We start from the raw sequence: 14604 nt of genomic DNA on the forward strand, positions 1-14604 counted from the left end.
GTTTTGAAAAAGTGAACGATTTGGTTTGGTGATAAGTAACTCAAGTGTGCTGTTAAATAAACACGCAACTCATATCTCGAAGAAAAACGTTTGTTAAGGCCGAGTAAAAAAAGCACATACTCAACTCTTAAAACAGACTTAAAGTTTTTTTTGAGACGAAATTGAGAAAATGTTCGCTCAATGTGTGTGGGTTTATAAACTTTTTATAATGTTATGCTTCGTTGAAAGATCTTCTATAAGTTTCCTACGTGCGTTTCGTCACAAAAGGCACAAGTCTCAGGCAGCCTGTTGAGAAGTCGTCGCTACGCGCAGCAGCGGTTGCCATGGAGAGAAGTCGTTGTTGGGGAGAATAACGGGGAGTGAAAGCAGGTGCAAGTTTATTAGTAGTGCTTCTTTGTGCTTGAAATGTTCTCATGTCTCGCGCTTTTGCCTTGCCAACTTAATCTGCGCTGATTCAATTTGCCTTTTTCAACTCCATCACCCGCCTTCCATCATAATTAGCGCTGATAGTTTACATATTTCCCGCAACAATGTTTCAGTTTTGACCAAAACAAGTGGAAGCTAACATGAAAACAAAAATATTTTTTTCATTTGTTGAACTTTTTCTCAAACAAGCAACTCGTGATTGAAGTGAGAAAACGCTAACGAGTCGGGTGATTCCAATTTCCAGTCTGAGAACTTTCTGCTTTTCACGGCCACCACACGCTCACACGCAAATTAAGGCTCTGATGTTCACGGCCACGATTTCGGGCTGCTTTTGATGTCGGGCTGCTCCGTTGCACGCTTAATTTGCTGCGGCTTTATTTGATGGAAGAAACCGTAAACCTTCCATCCATATGTATATATATTCGTTCGTAAATTGTTTTGATTACATTAGTAATTTTTGTTTGATGGTTTTCTGAAAGCTTTTGCTCGCAATCAAAGTTAAAAGAGAATAAAAGCTTAAGGTTTGTTGAAAATTTTAATTTTTAACAGTTAATATTAATCAAAAACTCGACAGGTGAATTTGATTAATTAAGACTTCAAAAGCACAAACCGTATACAAATGAGCGTGTTTTTTTTTAAAAAGAATAATGTTTGCACTTAAAAACTTACAAACTATATATGGACAATTTTCTAGGAAAACAAAGCCTGCTCAAATTTTTTTCTAATATTTTTTTATTTGAAACTCAACAGAGTTAAATAACAAAGCACAAATTTTACACAGGATACGAGGGAAAGTACTGTCAGAAGGAAATAGACGAGTGCAGGGACCTGCCCTGCTTGCACGACGGACAATGCATAGACGGCGTCGCATCATTCACTTGCGTTTGCCCCCGAGGTACAAGTTTCTATTGTTTACAGTCAGCGTCAATCAAACAGCAATCAGCGCGCTGTTTGAGCGGTAACTTTTATAAAACAAGCTTGAAATAAAACTACCAAAGTAGTTAAATTTAATGTTTCGTTCATCGATTTTTTATCAATAGATTTCGATTATGTATCGCACTAGTTTAGATTCCCGAAGTGTTAAACTAATCCGACTGAACTTGCTTCCGAAAAGCATGTTTTACGCGTGAATCTTGTTAAAGGAAGCGCAAAAAAGAGAGTTTCCGTGCGAAACTCTGCAGATTCTCACGTTGAAAAAACTCTGAAGCCGAGTCTCATTACGGATTCAGCACAAATTGTTCTATGTAGCAATGATCATCGAGGTATTATGACGTCACAGCGCGCGGCAGGTTGAAGTCGGGTGAGAAAGGAGCGATTTGAGTGCGGCAGATGTTTAATGCTTGAGAAGTTGCTAAGAAGTTGGTCAAATTCGAACTTCCCTCGCAAATTCACATTCAGGATTCTTGTTATGGCCAAACTTAAAAAAAGAATTATCTAAATTAAAGAAACGCTATTCGAATATTTAAGAATATGCTCTCCAAGCTGGCCTCTTGTTTGCAGGTTTTTTAAATTTAAAACTTAAAAAAGCCTAAGATTTTGGAATTTAGTATAAGTTGTTAGGTTTTATTTTATCTCACAACTTTTATGTTGTTTAAATTCACTGCAACATGAAAAAAACATGAAAAGGGGTAAATTTACTTTAAAAACGTTGTTCAATCCATTTAAATGGCGTTAAAAAAAAAGCACAATACACAGCCAATATTTGCAGTCTGATTCGTTTTACAACATCCGCTTGCGCACAAACGTGCAGTTCACACAAAAATAAAGATCTATCAGTCAACAAAAGCCCAGGCTTTCAATACAACATCGAGCTCGCTCGCTAGAGTAAACAAAAAGCCAATAAAGGGATTTCTTTTGCGCGATGAAAAGTCGCGTCCCCGCATGATTAATGCAAAACCTGAGCTGGAAAAAGTAGGTTTTCATATAAAGTGGCGAGCTGGACGCGAAAAGAAAAAAAATCACAGTGTGTGTGTGAGTGTGAGTAAGCCGCGCAGTCACGGCTGACTTAACGCGAACACTGCAGGAGATTTGGCTGACGCTGTCCTTTGCCTTTCGACTTTGCATCGCCTCACGCCAGCCAAATCCAATGAGATTCGAAGCAAATCAGTCCTCGCTCCGAAAACTCGCCGATCGGCTTAATTTAGACAGATTGAAGGTAAATTATTAGCTCGGCGCCTCGGATTTGCAGAAATCGCCGAATTTCGTTACTGGCAGTTTGTTTTTTTTTGTTGGTACGCACATCGGCGGTTTCGTCTGTCTGCAAGTTGCTTATTGGCCTCTGTGTTTTTTCAAGCTAACACGCACAATTAGCGATTTAAACTTGCTTTTGAGCGGATTTAGTTAAGCACCATTTCAGTTTGATAATGCCCCTTGTTTTCCAGCAAAAAGTTCTTTTGAGTTTGAGCACAGTATAATAACTAATTTAGGCAGTTTATTTTTGTTATCTATTCATCTTCAACTTAAAATATGTAGCACTACTGAGAACAGTTGCTACAATTTTACTATTCAAAAGTCTTTGTTACACAGGTTTTAACAGTAAGCATATATTAGTTGATAAGGCAATTTTATAAAGAATGTAACAGAAAACTTGCATTTTTACATGCTCAAAGTTTTCAAACATATTCCAGTAAAAAAAACACTAGCATGTTTTATATGCTCGCGTTTAGTACAGCCCTTCCTCACAAATAACTAAGCGAGCGACACTTTATTAGCTGAGCTGAATTTCAGGTTTTCTATTGCAGATCGTGATGCTGATAGAAAGATTATTGTTATTAAAATTCACCTTGAAAATACCTCGCTTCAGTGTTTAATAACTAAATAATTGATCGATTAATCTGGTGAGATATTTCTGTGTGAAAGATTTCTTGGTGTTAATGATTTTTGTGCTGTACATGTAAACTTGTATATTGAAGTTTGTTAGAAATAGTTCACACTAATTAGTAATTTAGACTATTTTCTCTTACTAGTTATTTTTTGAGTTTGTATCAACACGTTATACTTGTACGGTTTTTTAATCAGTTTAATAATAATTTATCGGTTTACAAATGCTTTTCAACATAAACTTCACAATTTAAAAAGTCTAAGTTATAAATTAAAAAAATATTAATGAACACAAACCAAACTTATACACTCACCCAATTAAGTTTATACGCTCACCCGATTTAACTTCCACCCTGACAACCAACTAATTTCACCCTGGCAACCAACAAATTTGCAGGGTTCACCGGGGAGACGTGCGAGGTGAACATCGACGACTGCGCCTCCACCCCGTGCCACAACCACGTCAGGTGCATCGACGGGGAGGACGACTACCTGTGCGAGTGCAAGCCGGGGTTCACGGGGAGAAACTGCGGGACCGACATTGACGACTGCTCCCCCCAGCCCTGCCACTACGGCAACTGCACGGACGCCGTCAACGAGTTTGTTTGCATTTTGAACTTTTTAAAGTTTTCAACTTTTTCATGAGACGTGATGTTTCTCTTTAATGCATAATTTTTTCATTTTTTGTACAATTTTTGTCAGATTTCAATGCACAGATTTTCACAAACTAAGCTAAAGTAAATTAATTTGTGTTTTTTTTGTTATCAGTAAAATATAATATTATAAATATATTCGCTTTAAAGCTTACTTATTTGTGAAAACAGTGTCTTTGTAAAGGCTTTTACAAAAAGTATCGGTAATTAAACGTTGAAACTCAACAAAATTAGTAGCACATTTGTGCTGCGACAATAAAGTTTAAATTGACTATATTAACTCTTGAGCTATTTTTACTGCCAATTTTTCTGCTGCTTAAACTCTGCATGTGGTCGTTAAACGCTCGAAATTTTTACGACTCGAAATAGCAAACAATATGTGCTTGCTTTTGAGCAAGTTTTTATAGCTTCAATGTGCTGCTTTCACTTTAGAATACCAAGTTTTTTATAGTCTGCTTTTCTAAAATTGCTACAATGAATACACTTTTAACAATACTCTCGTGCGAACTTCTCAAAACTTTATAGACTCTTTTATTTGAGCTGTCGAGCTGAGATACTTTGCTAAAAATATCTATTAAAAAAAAAAAAAATTTTTTGAGCATTTTACTTATAAAACTCTGAACGTTGTTCTGTTAACAAGATATTTTAATAAACAGCACAAAAAAAAAAGAGAATTTTTTAAAAAGTTCTAAAATTTTTAAATATAAATTTAAACTTTAAGTATAATGCCTTTTACGAAATCAAATTCGCTCCAAAAAACTAAACCAACGTTTTCACAGTTTCATGTGCACGTGCGAGCCGGGATACACGGGAAGATACTGCGAAAGCGAGATCAACGAGTGCCAGTCGAACCCGTGCCACAACGGCGGAAGGTGCATCGACGGCAAGAACTCCTTCACCTGCGACTGCCCGGCCGGCACCAAAGGAGACAGGTTTGTGTGTGAAATCTGATTAGCATTTTTACGTGGGTGCTGCCACTCGCGCTTTGAGTGGCTAACATGATTATAATAAAAAGTATAATAAGGCGCCAAATGAAGCGCTTGTTAAAGACACTTGTGTATTAATTTCAATTTGGTCAATTTCGTTAATCCGTGATCGCGCTAAACCCCCTCGAATTAATGGCATTTCCCAGTACAACACAACATGTAAATGCGATTAATCGCTTAAGAACCCTTTTGGGATTTTGTCACTTGGACGGCGGCCAATGAACAGTTGTGATGCACCGACAAACTATTTTCCCTTCAACTAGTTAACAAATATGTACGGCAATAGCATGTATTGCGGGCCTTATTGCGTGGGAAACGTGCGCGTTGGGCTTGAGAACTCGGCACAACAAAAACAAAGTGCTACTCACATGAACTGATTGAGTGCTGTGTGAATGCGTGATGGCAATGAAACAGTTGCTGATGCAGTCGGCTGCTGGTGGATATGCGCGCTGGCGATAACAAACCGAAATGCTCATTATTATTCATTACGCCTTCCACACACACATACAAGTAGAAAAAATAAAACAAAGGGGAGATTAAGGGAGATGATAATGGGTCGATATTCTCTGCGCTTCACCTATGAGATGATTAATGCAACGACAACCATGTTTATTTCCATTGCCCGTTTTATACTTGAGAGTATCCGATGATGAATAATAAAGCTTGTTTTGCTGTGAGATCCGATAAGACAGCTGCTTTGCGCGATCTTTTTAATTTAAATGTGTACTTTGAGCGGATTACTTAAATTTGTTTAGCTAAATTCAAATGTTACCTTTTTTTAAATGTTAAAATTAATACCGTTTGTAGATGTTCTGTTTTTAGTAAAAAATCATTTTAAACTTGTTTATTTATCATTTCAACCGGATGCGGCAACAATGTGATCGATTTTAACGCATTTTATTTTTTAGGTGTGAGATAAATATTGACGACTGCGTAGGAAGTCCTTGTCGAAACGGCGCCACTTGCTTGGACTTGCTCAACGACTTTTCATGCTCCTGTGTCAAGGGCTATGCGGGTGAGTGGTGAAAAAATAATAACGAAAATTGTTTTAACGAATCATTATTAATTATGGTGTGTATATAAATTTTGCTAAAACCACATATTCTTTTCAAGTTCGATTTTTTTGTAGGTTCCTTGTGCGAGCACGAAATAGACGAATGCCAGTCGAGTCCTTGTGTTAACGGAGGAACTTGCATCGACGGTATCGGAGGGTTTACATGCCAGTGTCCCCCCGGTAATAATTTTTATAAAAGTCTAAAAAATAAAATTTGCATAAGTTATATACGTATAAACCATTGCTCAGTTTTTATTGACTTTAAAATGTTTAAATTGAGATTTTCACTTTGGATAAAACTTATAAAACGATAAAGCTTACTTATGAACAAATTTACAAATATAAGCTTTGATTTCTAAATAACAAGAACACCTTTCATTAAAAAAAATAAGCTGAATTTTTTCACAGGAAATAATAAACTTTGATTGAAATACAAAAGTATATAATAAAAAGTTTTCGATTTTCAATGCTTTAGTCTTACAAAAAATAAAAGTAAAAGTAAAACTATTACTATTAATAAGCTGAGTAGTAATATAGTTAAAGTTTGTTGCATTTAGTTAAACCACTTTGTGCAACATAAATTTTACTTACGTAAAAATTTCTATTTTTATATCAGTCTTGATTGGCTATAAGTTAAGAAATAAATTAAGCCAACCTTAAAGACAAATAATTATTACAAAAAATGTAGCTTCGACTTTCTATTGCAACTCGCAGTTAACTAAATTGCGCCATAACCAGTTCTGTTGGGAAAAAACTCGCATTCTTTTGTTGCAAGTTACTGCAGCAAAATTAACAATTGCCGTTTAGTTGATTGCGGATCAGTTTACATTGGCGTCTTCCGCTGACTGCACACCTTTAGTTTCGAATTGCCGGTCACGACAAAGGATGTGTAATTGGATATTTTCTCGTGCTTTGTGTGTTTTCAACACCGGCTTTGCTGGAAAAGAAAAATTAAAAAATATAAATATGAAGCCACAGCTGGCGCTTTAATAGTTTTCCTTTTATATTGTTTAGCTTGCCTTTTCTTAGAAGTCTACATGGGTTTTAGTGTTGTATAAAAAAGATGTTTTCTTTAATCTGATTTGTTTCCCTTTTTACTTGTTTATAAACTAATTCAAAAAACTTTGCAACTTTTTATTGTTACTGCTAACTTTAACGACCGTTGATAAAATCAATCATAATTTCGATTTAACGCGAAGTTCAAACGCCGTTAAACTCGCAGTAAAACCGCTCCACTACTTTGTTAAAGTCATGCATTTTTGTGTGCAAAAGGCAAGAATTTTAATGCCCTGTTATTATAACTTTATGGTTGGTATTTAAATTTCTAGCTTGTTTGTGCGCTCTACGCGATTTGCCATTCTGTGATTTATAAGCCCGTTTTAGTGTTCACAGCGTGCGCAGTGCGTAGTAATTTCTAGTCAATGTTTAACTACTTTTTTCGTGCACATGCAAGTCTGCCCTATAAAACGTGTTTGCTTTGACGGGAAGCTCGACGGAGTTCAAACAAGCTTTGTGACGTAATTTTTTAAACAAACAGGCTTCAAGGATTCCAGGTGCTACAGGGAAATAAACGAGTGCAACAGCGACCCGTGCCAAAACGGCGGAATTTGTCACAACAAAGTGAACGAGTCAGTTTTAACTTTGTTGAATTGCGTGCAAAAGCTTGAACTGTTTAAATAGTACAAAATACAAATTTATTGTATTTTATAGAAAGGTTAGTTTGCGGTTGAGCTTTTTTAACCTTGCAAACATTTTTGAAACTAGCTTTGTTGATATTTTAGAATATTAATCTAAAATCTATAAAACAAATTAAAAAAAAAAGTTCAAACTTAAAAGAAAACACTTTTATTTTTTAATCTAGTTATTGTTTTTTTTTCCAAATATCTAGTAACTCTCCGAACTACTAAACACACAACTCTTAAAAACAAAAATTTCATCCATACCCATTCTAAGACCATTTTAACAGTCTGTTAAACGACTTTCTATTCGCAGATATTCTTGCCAATGTCTGCCCGGCTTCCACGGACTGAATTGTGAGTACGACACTGACGAGTGCCGGTCCAATCCGTGCCACAACAAGGCCACCTGCGTGGACAAGGTGAACGGGTACGAGTGCCGGTGCCAGAACGGGTACCAAGGTGATTTTTCTTAAATTGAAATCCGCGTATGCTAAAACATGTGTAAAAATAGCAGTAGTTTTGTTTTCATCAAAGTTTGTTAAAAGGTTGACAAGTTTGTTTTTATACTGGTTACATGCTAAAAATGTTTTGGAAAATTTTTAATGTTTTTTTAAAGATTAAACAAAAATAAAACTTTACAAAACTTTTTCAATTAAACTAAAATGAGTGTTTTTAGAATTTCAAAAATAAATGTTATTTCTAAGCCAACTTTTTTCATGCTTGTTTTTTATTTTAATACAATTACACGAACCTTACAAACTTATAACAATGGGTTTAAAAATTTCAATAAAAAACAGGTAAAAACTGTCAAATACAAATAGACGAGTGTGAATCGAACCCGTGTTTAAATAATGGCAAATGCTACGACTACATCGGAAAGTACAAGTGCCAATGCCCACTACAATATTCTGGTTTGTTTATCTTTAAAATAAAATATCTACATTTTATTTCTAGTTGTCAAAAACAATGTAATCCGCTCTTTAACAACTTCCAAACCCAACAACATTTTCCTAGTGTAATTTGAAAACTTCTCTGTGTAGCTGCCAAACCACAAAAAATTGTATTAGTAATCAGAGGTGTAAACATTGGCTCAGGTATTGTGCTGAACAAAAGAAAAACATCCGTCTTAATGTGACACTCGGTCAATTTATCATTATAACACCGATCGTCTGCGCCAACTAAAACCATTGTTTTTGTTTTCACCTTTTGTTGTTACTTTTCGTTATCGTTTAAATTAATTGACTGAAATAAGTTGTTGTTTTTTGTTTAGTAAACTGTGTACGGTTCCCAACAAAAGACCAATCTCATCAAAATTTAGCTGTTTTGTTGTTAATTTTGCACGTCAATATTAACTGTTTATTGTTACCTGTCTCGCCTAGCAGTTTTATTTGTTTACCGAAAAAGCTAAAATGAAAATACACAAACAGCTTTTGTTTTGCATTTAGCTGTTTGTTGGCAAAACAATTTTTTATCTCATCTTAACTTGATTACACCGTTTGTTGATGTTTATTTGCTTTTTAATTACCCGTTTACAAAATTAAGATGCGCATAAGTATCGGAAATTTAAGAAATTCAAAGTTTGTTCGCAGTTAAGTCGGTGATGCTTGGCAACCGCAGTCGGAGGAAATATTGCGGGCAGAATTATTGCGGTTGTCATGTAAACGGGGCGAAGCGTGTGAAAGTGGCGCGCTACAAATTAGATTTCGCCGGAGGCCTTTCGTATGTCTGACCCATATTTAGGATGATTTTCCCACTTTGTAATTTTTTTGTTTTGTGTATTGAAGTAAAGTGCTTATTTAAAAAAAGGAAATACGTAATTTATTCTGTAAAACTTTTTTTATAATTTTTTTTTGGTCAATATTTTTTATATTTTGTATAACACTTTTTATTGTTTCTTAAACAAAAAGTTTATCAAAATTCAAACTAAAAAATTGGACACTGTTTACAACAAGAGCGCTGAAACAAACTTGTTTTTAACACTTTACATTCACCAGGTGAACGGTGCGAGCACAGACTCACTCCATGCTACCCGAGTCCTTGTAGAAACTCAGCAGAGTGTCAAGTCACCAAGGACTATAAAGGCTTTATCTGCAAGTGCCTGCCTGGATACCAAGGTAAAAGTCAAGTTTCGTTGAACCATTAAGCTGTCATTTCAAACCTACTTACAGCTATTGGTTTTTTGCGCAATAAGTTTGCTCAAATTTCATTGCTCGAGAGCGTGTTCTAACAAAAGCAACAAAAATACTCAAACATTTTTTTGACTACATTTAAAAAAATTAGGTTCAACTTGTAGCGAGGATATAGATGAGTGTGGGAATTACCCTTGCATGAATGAGGGTCGTTGCATCAACCACCAGGGAGGGTACAAGTGCGACTGCAGACCCGGTTTCCAAGGCGACAGGTGCCAAATTGACGTTGATGAGTGCTTGTCAGGTTCGTATTCTAATACTACCACATATGAAACATTAAAGTTTAAAAATTAAAGAGTAGCAACAACTATTTTGATGCTTCATATACAAAGCCAGACAAAATACCGTCAACAGACCCGTGCATGAACGGAGGTAACTGCGTGGACGAGGAAAACACGTACAGGTGCGAGTGTAGGGCAGGGTACAGTGGTCAGAGATGCGAGTACGATGTGGACGAGTGTGCCAGTAACCCGTGCAGAAATGGGGCCAAGTGTACCAACTACCTCAACTCATTCGTATGCACCTGCCCTGTAAGTTTTACCTTTTGATAAGTTTTGTTAAAGTCTAATTTACTGAACTAAAAAAATACTATTGTCCTACATCTGGTTTAAAATCCTGTTATATTATTATAAAAAATGTTTGTTTGATTATTTAAACAGAAATGTTGAATACAAAAACATTAATACAAGCTTGTTGTGTTTTGAAGTTGCGCATTTGAAATGTAAAATCACACAAACAAAGCAAGAAGAGGTGTTTCGATAGTGAAACAATTATTGGCTTATTTTTATAGTTTTTTAACTTTAATAATAGCTATGTAATACTTTTATGTGAAATGGGCTTAAAACTAAAAATAAAACTAAAAAGTTTTCAATTTGAAAATTTACTTCTGACATAATTTAAATATTCAAATAAGTTTTATACTTACTATCAAAAAGATATAACAACACATATTTCATGAATAATTACTTAAGTACTTTTGACTAAGTCTTATTAAAACTGTATCTTAGCAAACTTAACTGAAATTATATACTTTTTAGAATTACTCAAATAAAACTTTCTTGCTTATAAATTTAAAAGTTGCTACTTAATTCATTGGATTTTTACAAATTTAAGTTTATTTTTATATTATTAGTAAATTCATCATATAGTTTTCTTATAATTTTTTTTAAGCTACTTAAATGCTTTATGCACAAAATCACTGAAAAATGTTTAAATTTTCTAAATGCTATAACAAATTTTATGTAACGGAAGGAGTACTAAGCATCGAGTATTTATATATTTACTAAAATTAAGTTTTTAAAAACGTATTTAATTGCAATAATTGGTTTCTTAGAACTTTTTTTCGTAAACTTTATTCTTAGTTTTGTTTACTTTGAACGAGAAAAAGTTTTTCTAATGTTGCAACGATTGTTATTTGATCAACATTTATTTAGTATACTCAACTAAGAACTATAGTTTGTTTTTTTACTTTATTTATCTTTTTGAAATGAATACCGAATTAAGTTTTTACGGTTTTAGTCAGCTCTAAAAACTGCTAAGGATTTAATGAAAAACTAAGATTTCATGCTTTTAAGTAATTTTTTGAAAATTTTTGTAAAGGTAGAAAGTTAAAAAGTAGTTTGAACATTAATTAAAAATGCACATCTTTATAAGCGATTATTTTTAAGCATATTTATAAATAGCATTTCATGAAAAAGTGCAAACAAAGTATATAATAAATTTTTTGAGCTCTTTTTTTGATTAATTTGTGTGTAAGTTATTTCAAGTGCGACTAATGTTTATTTCAAGATATTTAAAACTCAAGTATAAATAGCAAAATTGCACCTTTAAGCTTTTATAATAAATCGGTCATCATCACTACAAGGCACCTGCATCGATGAAAAAGTCACTTATCGCGTGCATAAGTGTTCCTTTAATAAAATATTTGCTTTTTGATAACGAAACGAATAAAAGGCCCATTGCAGCGTTTAGCTTGTCAACGGCAGTAACAATTTCGCGATAAAGCATATCAGTAATTGATTTTATCAAGTTAAATTGTAAGCTGCTGTAGCTAGTTTCAAAGAAAATTTGTCGTTAAACGCTTTTTTTAGTTTACTTTTGAATGTTTATTTATGTGTAGCGGTTTTTAACTCTCTCAACTCTACATTAAGTAGTCAATGAAAAAATATTAAAAGGATTTTATACTTTGTTTTATAGTTTTAAACAGTTAAAGTAGTTTTAAAGACTTTCAAAGTATTTTAATAGCAGTATTAACATATTTAAAATTCAAAAACTTTTTAAACATAGTTTATACCTTTAAAAAAAATTTAATGTATTTTTTTTTTTAATTTTTTAGTAATTTGATAAGTTCAGCCTCTTATACACACAGTTATTTTTTAACAAAATGTTACAGCCTGGATACAAAGGACTGCAGTGCGAAATAAACATAGACGAGTGTAGCAGTGGTAGTTGCATAAATGGAGGCACATGTAGAGATGCCATAAACTCATTCACTTGCGAGTGTACTCCTGGTTTTAAAGGTTTGAACTTACAAAAAAAAATTTACAAAAGGTGCTAATTGCTTAGTGTACGTAAAAAATAGTATACATGTGTTCTATTTTGTATCTTTTTTACCAACAATAGTGTCTATCAATACTAAACAAACTGTAATTGTGATTATAGTTTTTTAAATAAAAGTAAAATACATTGTTTTATTATAAAATAAATCAATGTTTGTGATAACTTAGTTTATAGCACCTGCATTTAAATAAGTTTCAGTTAAATAACTTGCACAAATTTATTACTAATAGTTTATAGTTACTTTTGGTCAAAATCATGAGATTTTTTAGTTTATAACAATAAATGACTAACACTAAATATGAATCACAAAAACAAATAACTGCTAACTTAGCGTGAAAGGTTAGCATATTCCCTTATGGTTGTAAATTAATGTTTTGGCGGTAATCTATACTGTTGTGAATCATCAATTAACAATTTAATTGAAATTAAAGTTAGTCTAGTTTGTAAAACAATTTAAGCATTTTAAAGTTCAGAAAGTTAGCAAACTCTAAATGTTTTATGATGATTTTATGCTACAGGAAAGCATTGCGAAATTGACGTTGACGAGTGTCTGTCAAACCCTTGCGAACACGGAGCGGAATGCGTGAACGGAAAAGATTCTTACAAATGCATTTGCCCTGCCGGTTACCAGGGCGAACGTTGCTCGGTCAGTTCACTTTCAGAATGTTTTTAATATCTGTGTTTAAAGTTTTTTCTTTTTTATTTTTATAATTTATTTTATCTATGTTTTAAAGTTTTCTATAGGAGCCTGTCAAAATTAGCTCAAAGTTTTGTTATATAGAGAATATGTATCAAATTTTAAATTCCTTAAATACATTTTTCAATACTGTACAAATTTTAGTCGTTGGTGAGTAGATGCGACAAAGATGACTCGCCTTGCATCAATGGAGGAAAATGCATACAGACCGGAACTGATTTCAAGTGTGCGTGTAATAACGGGTTTACCGGTCGAATTTGTGACGTTCCCAACATTTCTTGTCAGTCCATGGCCGAAAAGAAAGGTAAACTGTTATGAGTAAAATATATTCCAATGATGTCAATCTTCAATACTTTATTAGCTGCAAAAACTTGTCATTTAAAATTGTTCGTCAAAAATAGTTTTCTTAAAATAACAATATAACAAGTAAAACATAATGTTAAAAATTCAGATTATTATATTTTTTGATTGTAGGGGTGGCAGTGTCGGATGTGTGCATGCACGGAGGAAGGTGCATCGATGAGAACCTCACTCACAAGTGCGAGTGCAGCAGAGAGTACGAAGGTGATTACTGCGAAGTTGATGTAGACGACTGTTACTCCAATCCGTGCAAGAACGGAGGTACCTGCAAGGATTATGTCGGAAGGTTGGTGAAAATTTCATATCATTTGTTATAAAATTTGAAAAAAATATTATAAAAGCGTTTGAATATTGTTTTATTTAACTAAGCTAAAAAAAAATTGTTTGCAAAAAAAAAGTTAAACTGGGTTGTTAATGGGAAGATAAACACGAGTTTATCTTCCCATTAACAACTTAGTTGAAGTGTGTTGATTCGTTAACACACAGAAACATATGTTAGTACAATAAAGGAAGATTACTGTAATATTTGTTTTTAATTATATTCGGTGAATTTATTTCACAAGGATCTTTTGTTAGCAAACGATTAAACCTATATTTTGAACACTTATACTTTTAAATTAATAAAGTTACAAAAGTAATTTTTTACCAATTTATATTACAAAACTTAAAGCTCATAGACCTATTTGTTTATTTTTCTTAATATTGTCACTATATTTCAATAAAAGGAATTTTATCAATTAAGACATATTTTCCCGTGGGGTATAAAGCATTATAAAATATTACAACTACGTATTTAACTATGCTATATTTGTTCTAACTTAAAAACTTGTATAACTATTATTTATAATTCCTGCGATAATTTTAAAGTTTACTTTTTTAAATATCATCTACTTTTTTTTAGAAGTAAATTAGAAATTTATCGACTTTAAGGCAACTAATGAAATATTGAAACTTGCTTTATAGCAAATATTTAAGATTTCATATAATTTATAATAAGCAATTTATAACCAAATTCATCTTAATACCTTGCGTTGATAAAAATCGATTTACGCTGGAAGCTTAACAAAAACGTTAACTGAAACAAAATCATAAACACATTCCTACATTTAGTTGATTTTGAAAAAATTCAAAAGAACCTATTAGAAACTAAAAAAAATCCCTGAACAAAAACTAAAATACAC

The 14604-nt window shown here is 33.2% G+C and overlaps 1 protein-coding gene across 1 annotated transcript in view; it reads left to right on the top strand.

Moving 5' to 3' along the window:
• The window catches only part of LOC145837929 (uncharacterized), a 33508-nt gene that overhangs the window by 6151 nt on the left and 12753 nt on the right, over window positions 1–14604 (top strand). The window contains exons 11-25 of the mRNA XM_082945422.1: window positions 1208–1321; window positions 3644–3845; window positions 4679–4831; window positions 5794–5900; window positions 6015–6119; window positions 7477–7567; window positions 7932–8077; window positions 8416–8529; window positions 9613–9732; window positions 9899–10051; window positions 10162–10337; window positions 12200–12326; window positions 12885–13012; window positions 13208–13367; window positions 13538–13709. Of these exons, the coding sequence (XP_082801548.1) occupies window positions 1208–1321; window positions 3644–3845; window positions 4679–4831; window positions 5794–5900; window positions 6015–6119; window positions 7477–7567; window positions 7932–8077; window positions 8416–8529; window positions 9613–9732; window positions 9899–10051; window positions 10162–10337; window positions 12200–12326; window positions 12885–13012; window positions 13208–13367; window positions 13538–13709 (2068 nt within the window). The remainder of the gene's footprint in view (window positions 1–1207; window positions 1322–3643; window positions 3846–4678; window positions 4832–5793; window positions 5901–6014; window positions 6120–7476; window positions 7568–7931; window positions 8078–8415; window positions 8530–9612; window positions 9733–9898; window positions 10052–10161; window positions 10338–12199; window positions 12327–12884; window positions 13013–13207; window positions 13368–13537; window positions 13710–14604) is intronic.

Source organism: Thalia democratica, chromosome 6 (genome assembly GCF_965202585.1).
Source record: "Thalia democratica chromosome 6, ktThaDemo2.hap1.1, whole genome shotgun sequence".
In the NCBI taxonomy this organism is placed as follows: domain Eukaryota; kingdom Metazoa; phylum Chordata; class Thaliacea; order Salpida; family Salpidae; genus Thalia; species Thalia democratica.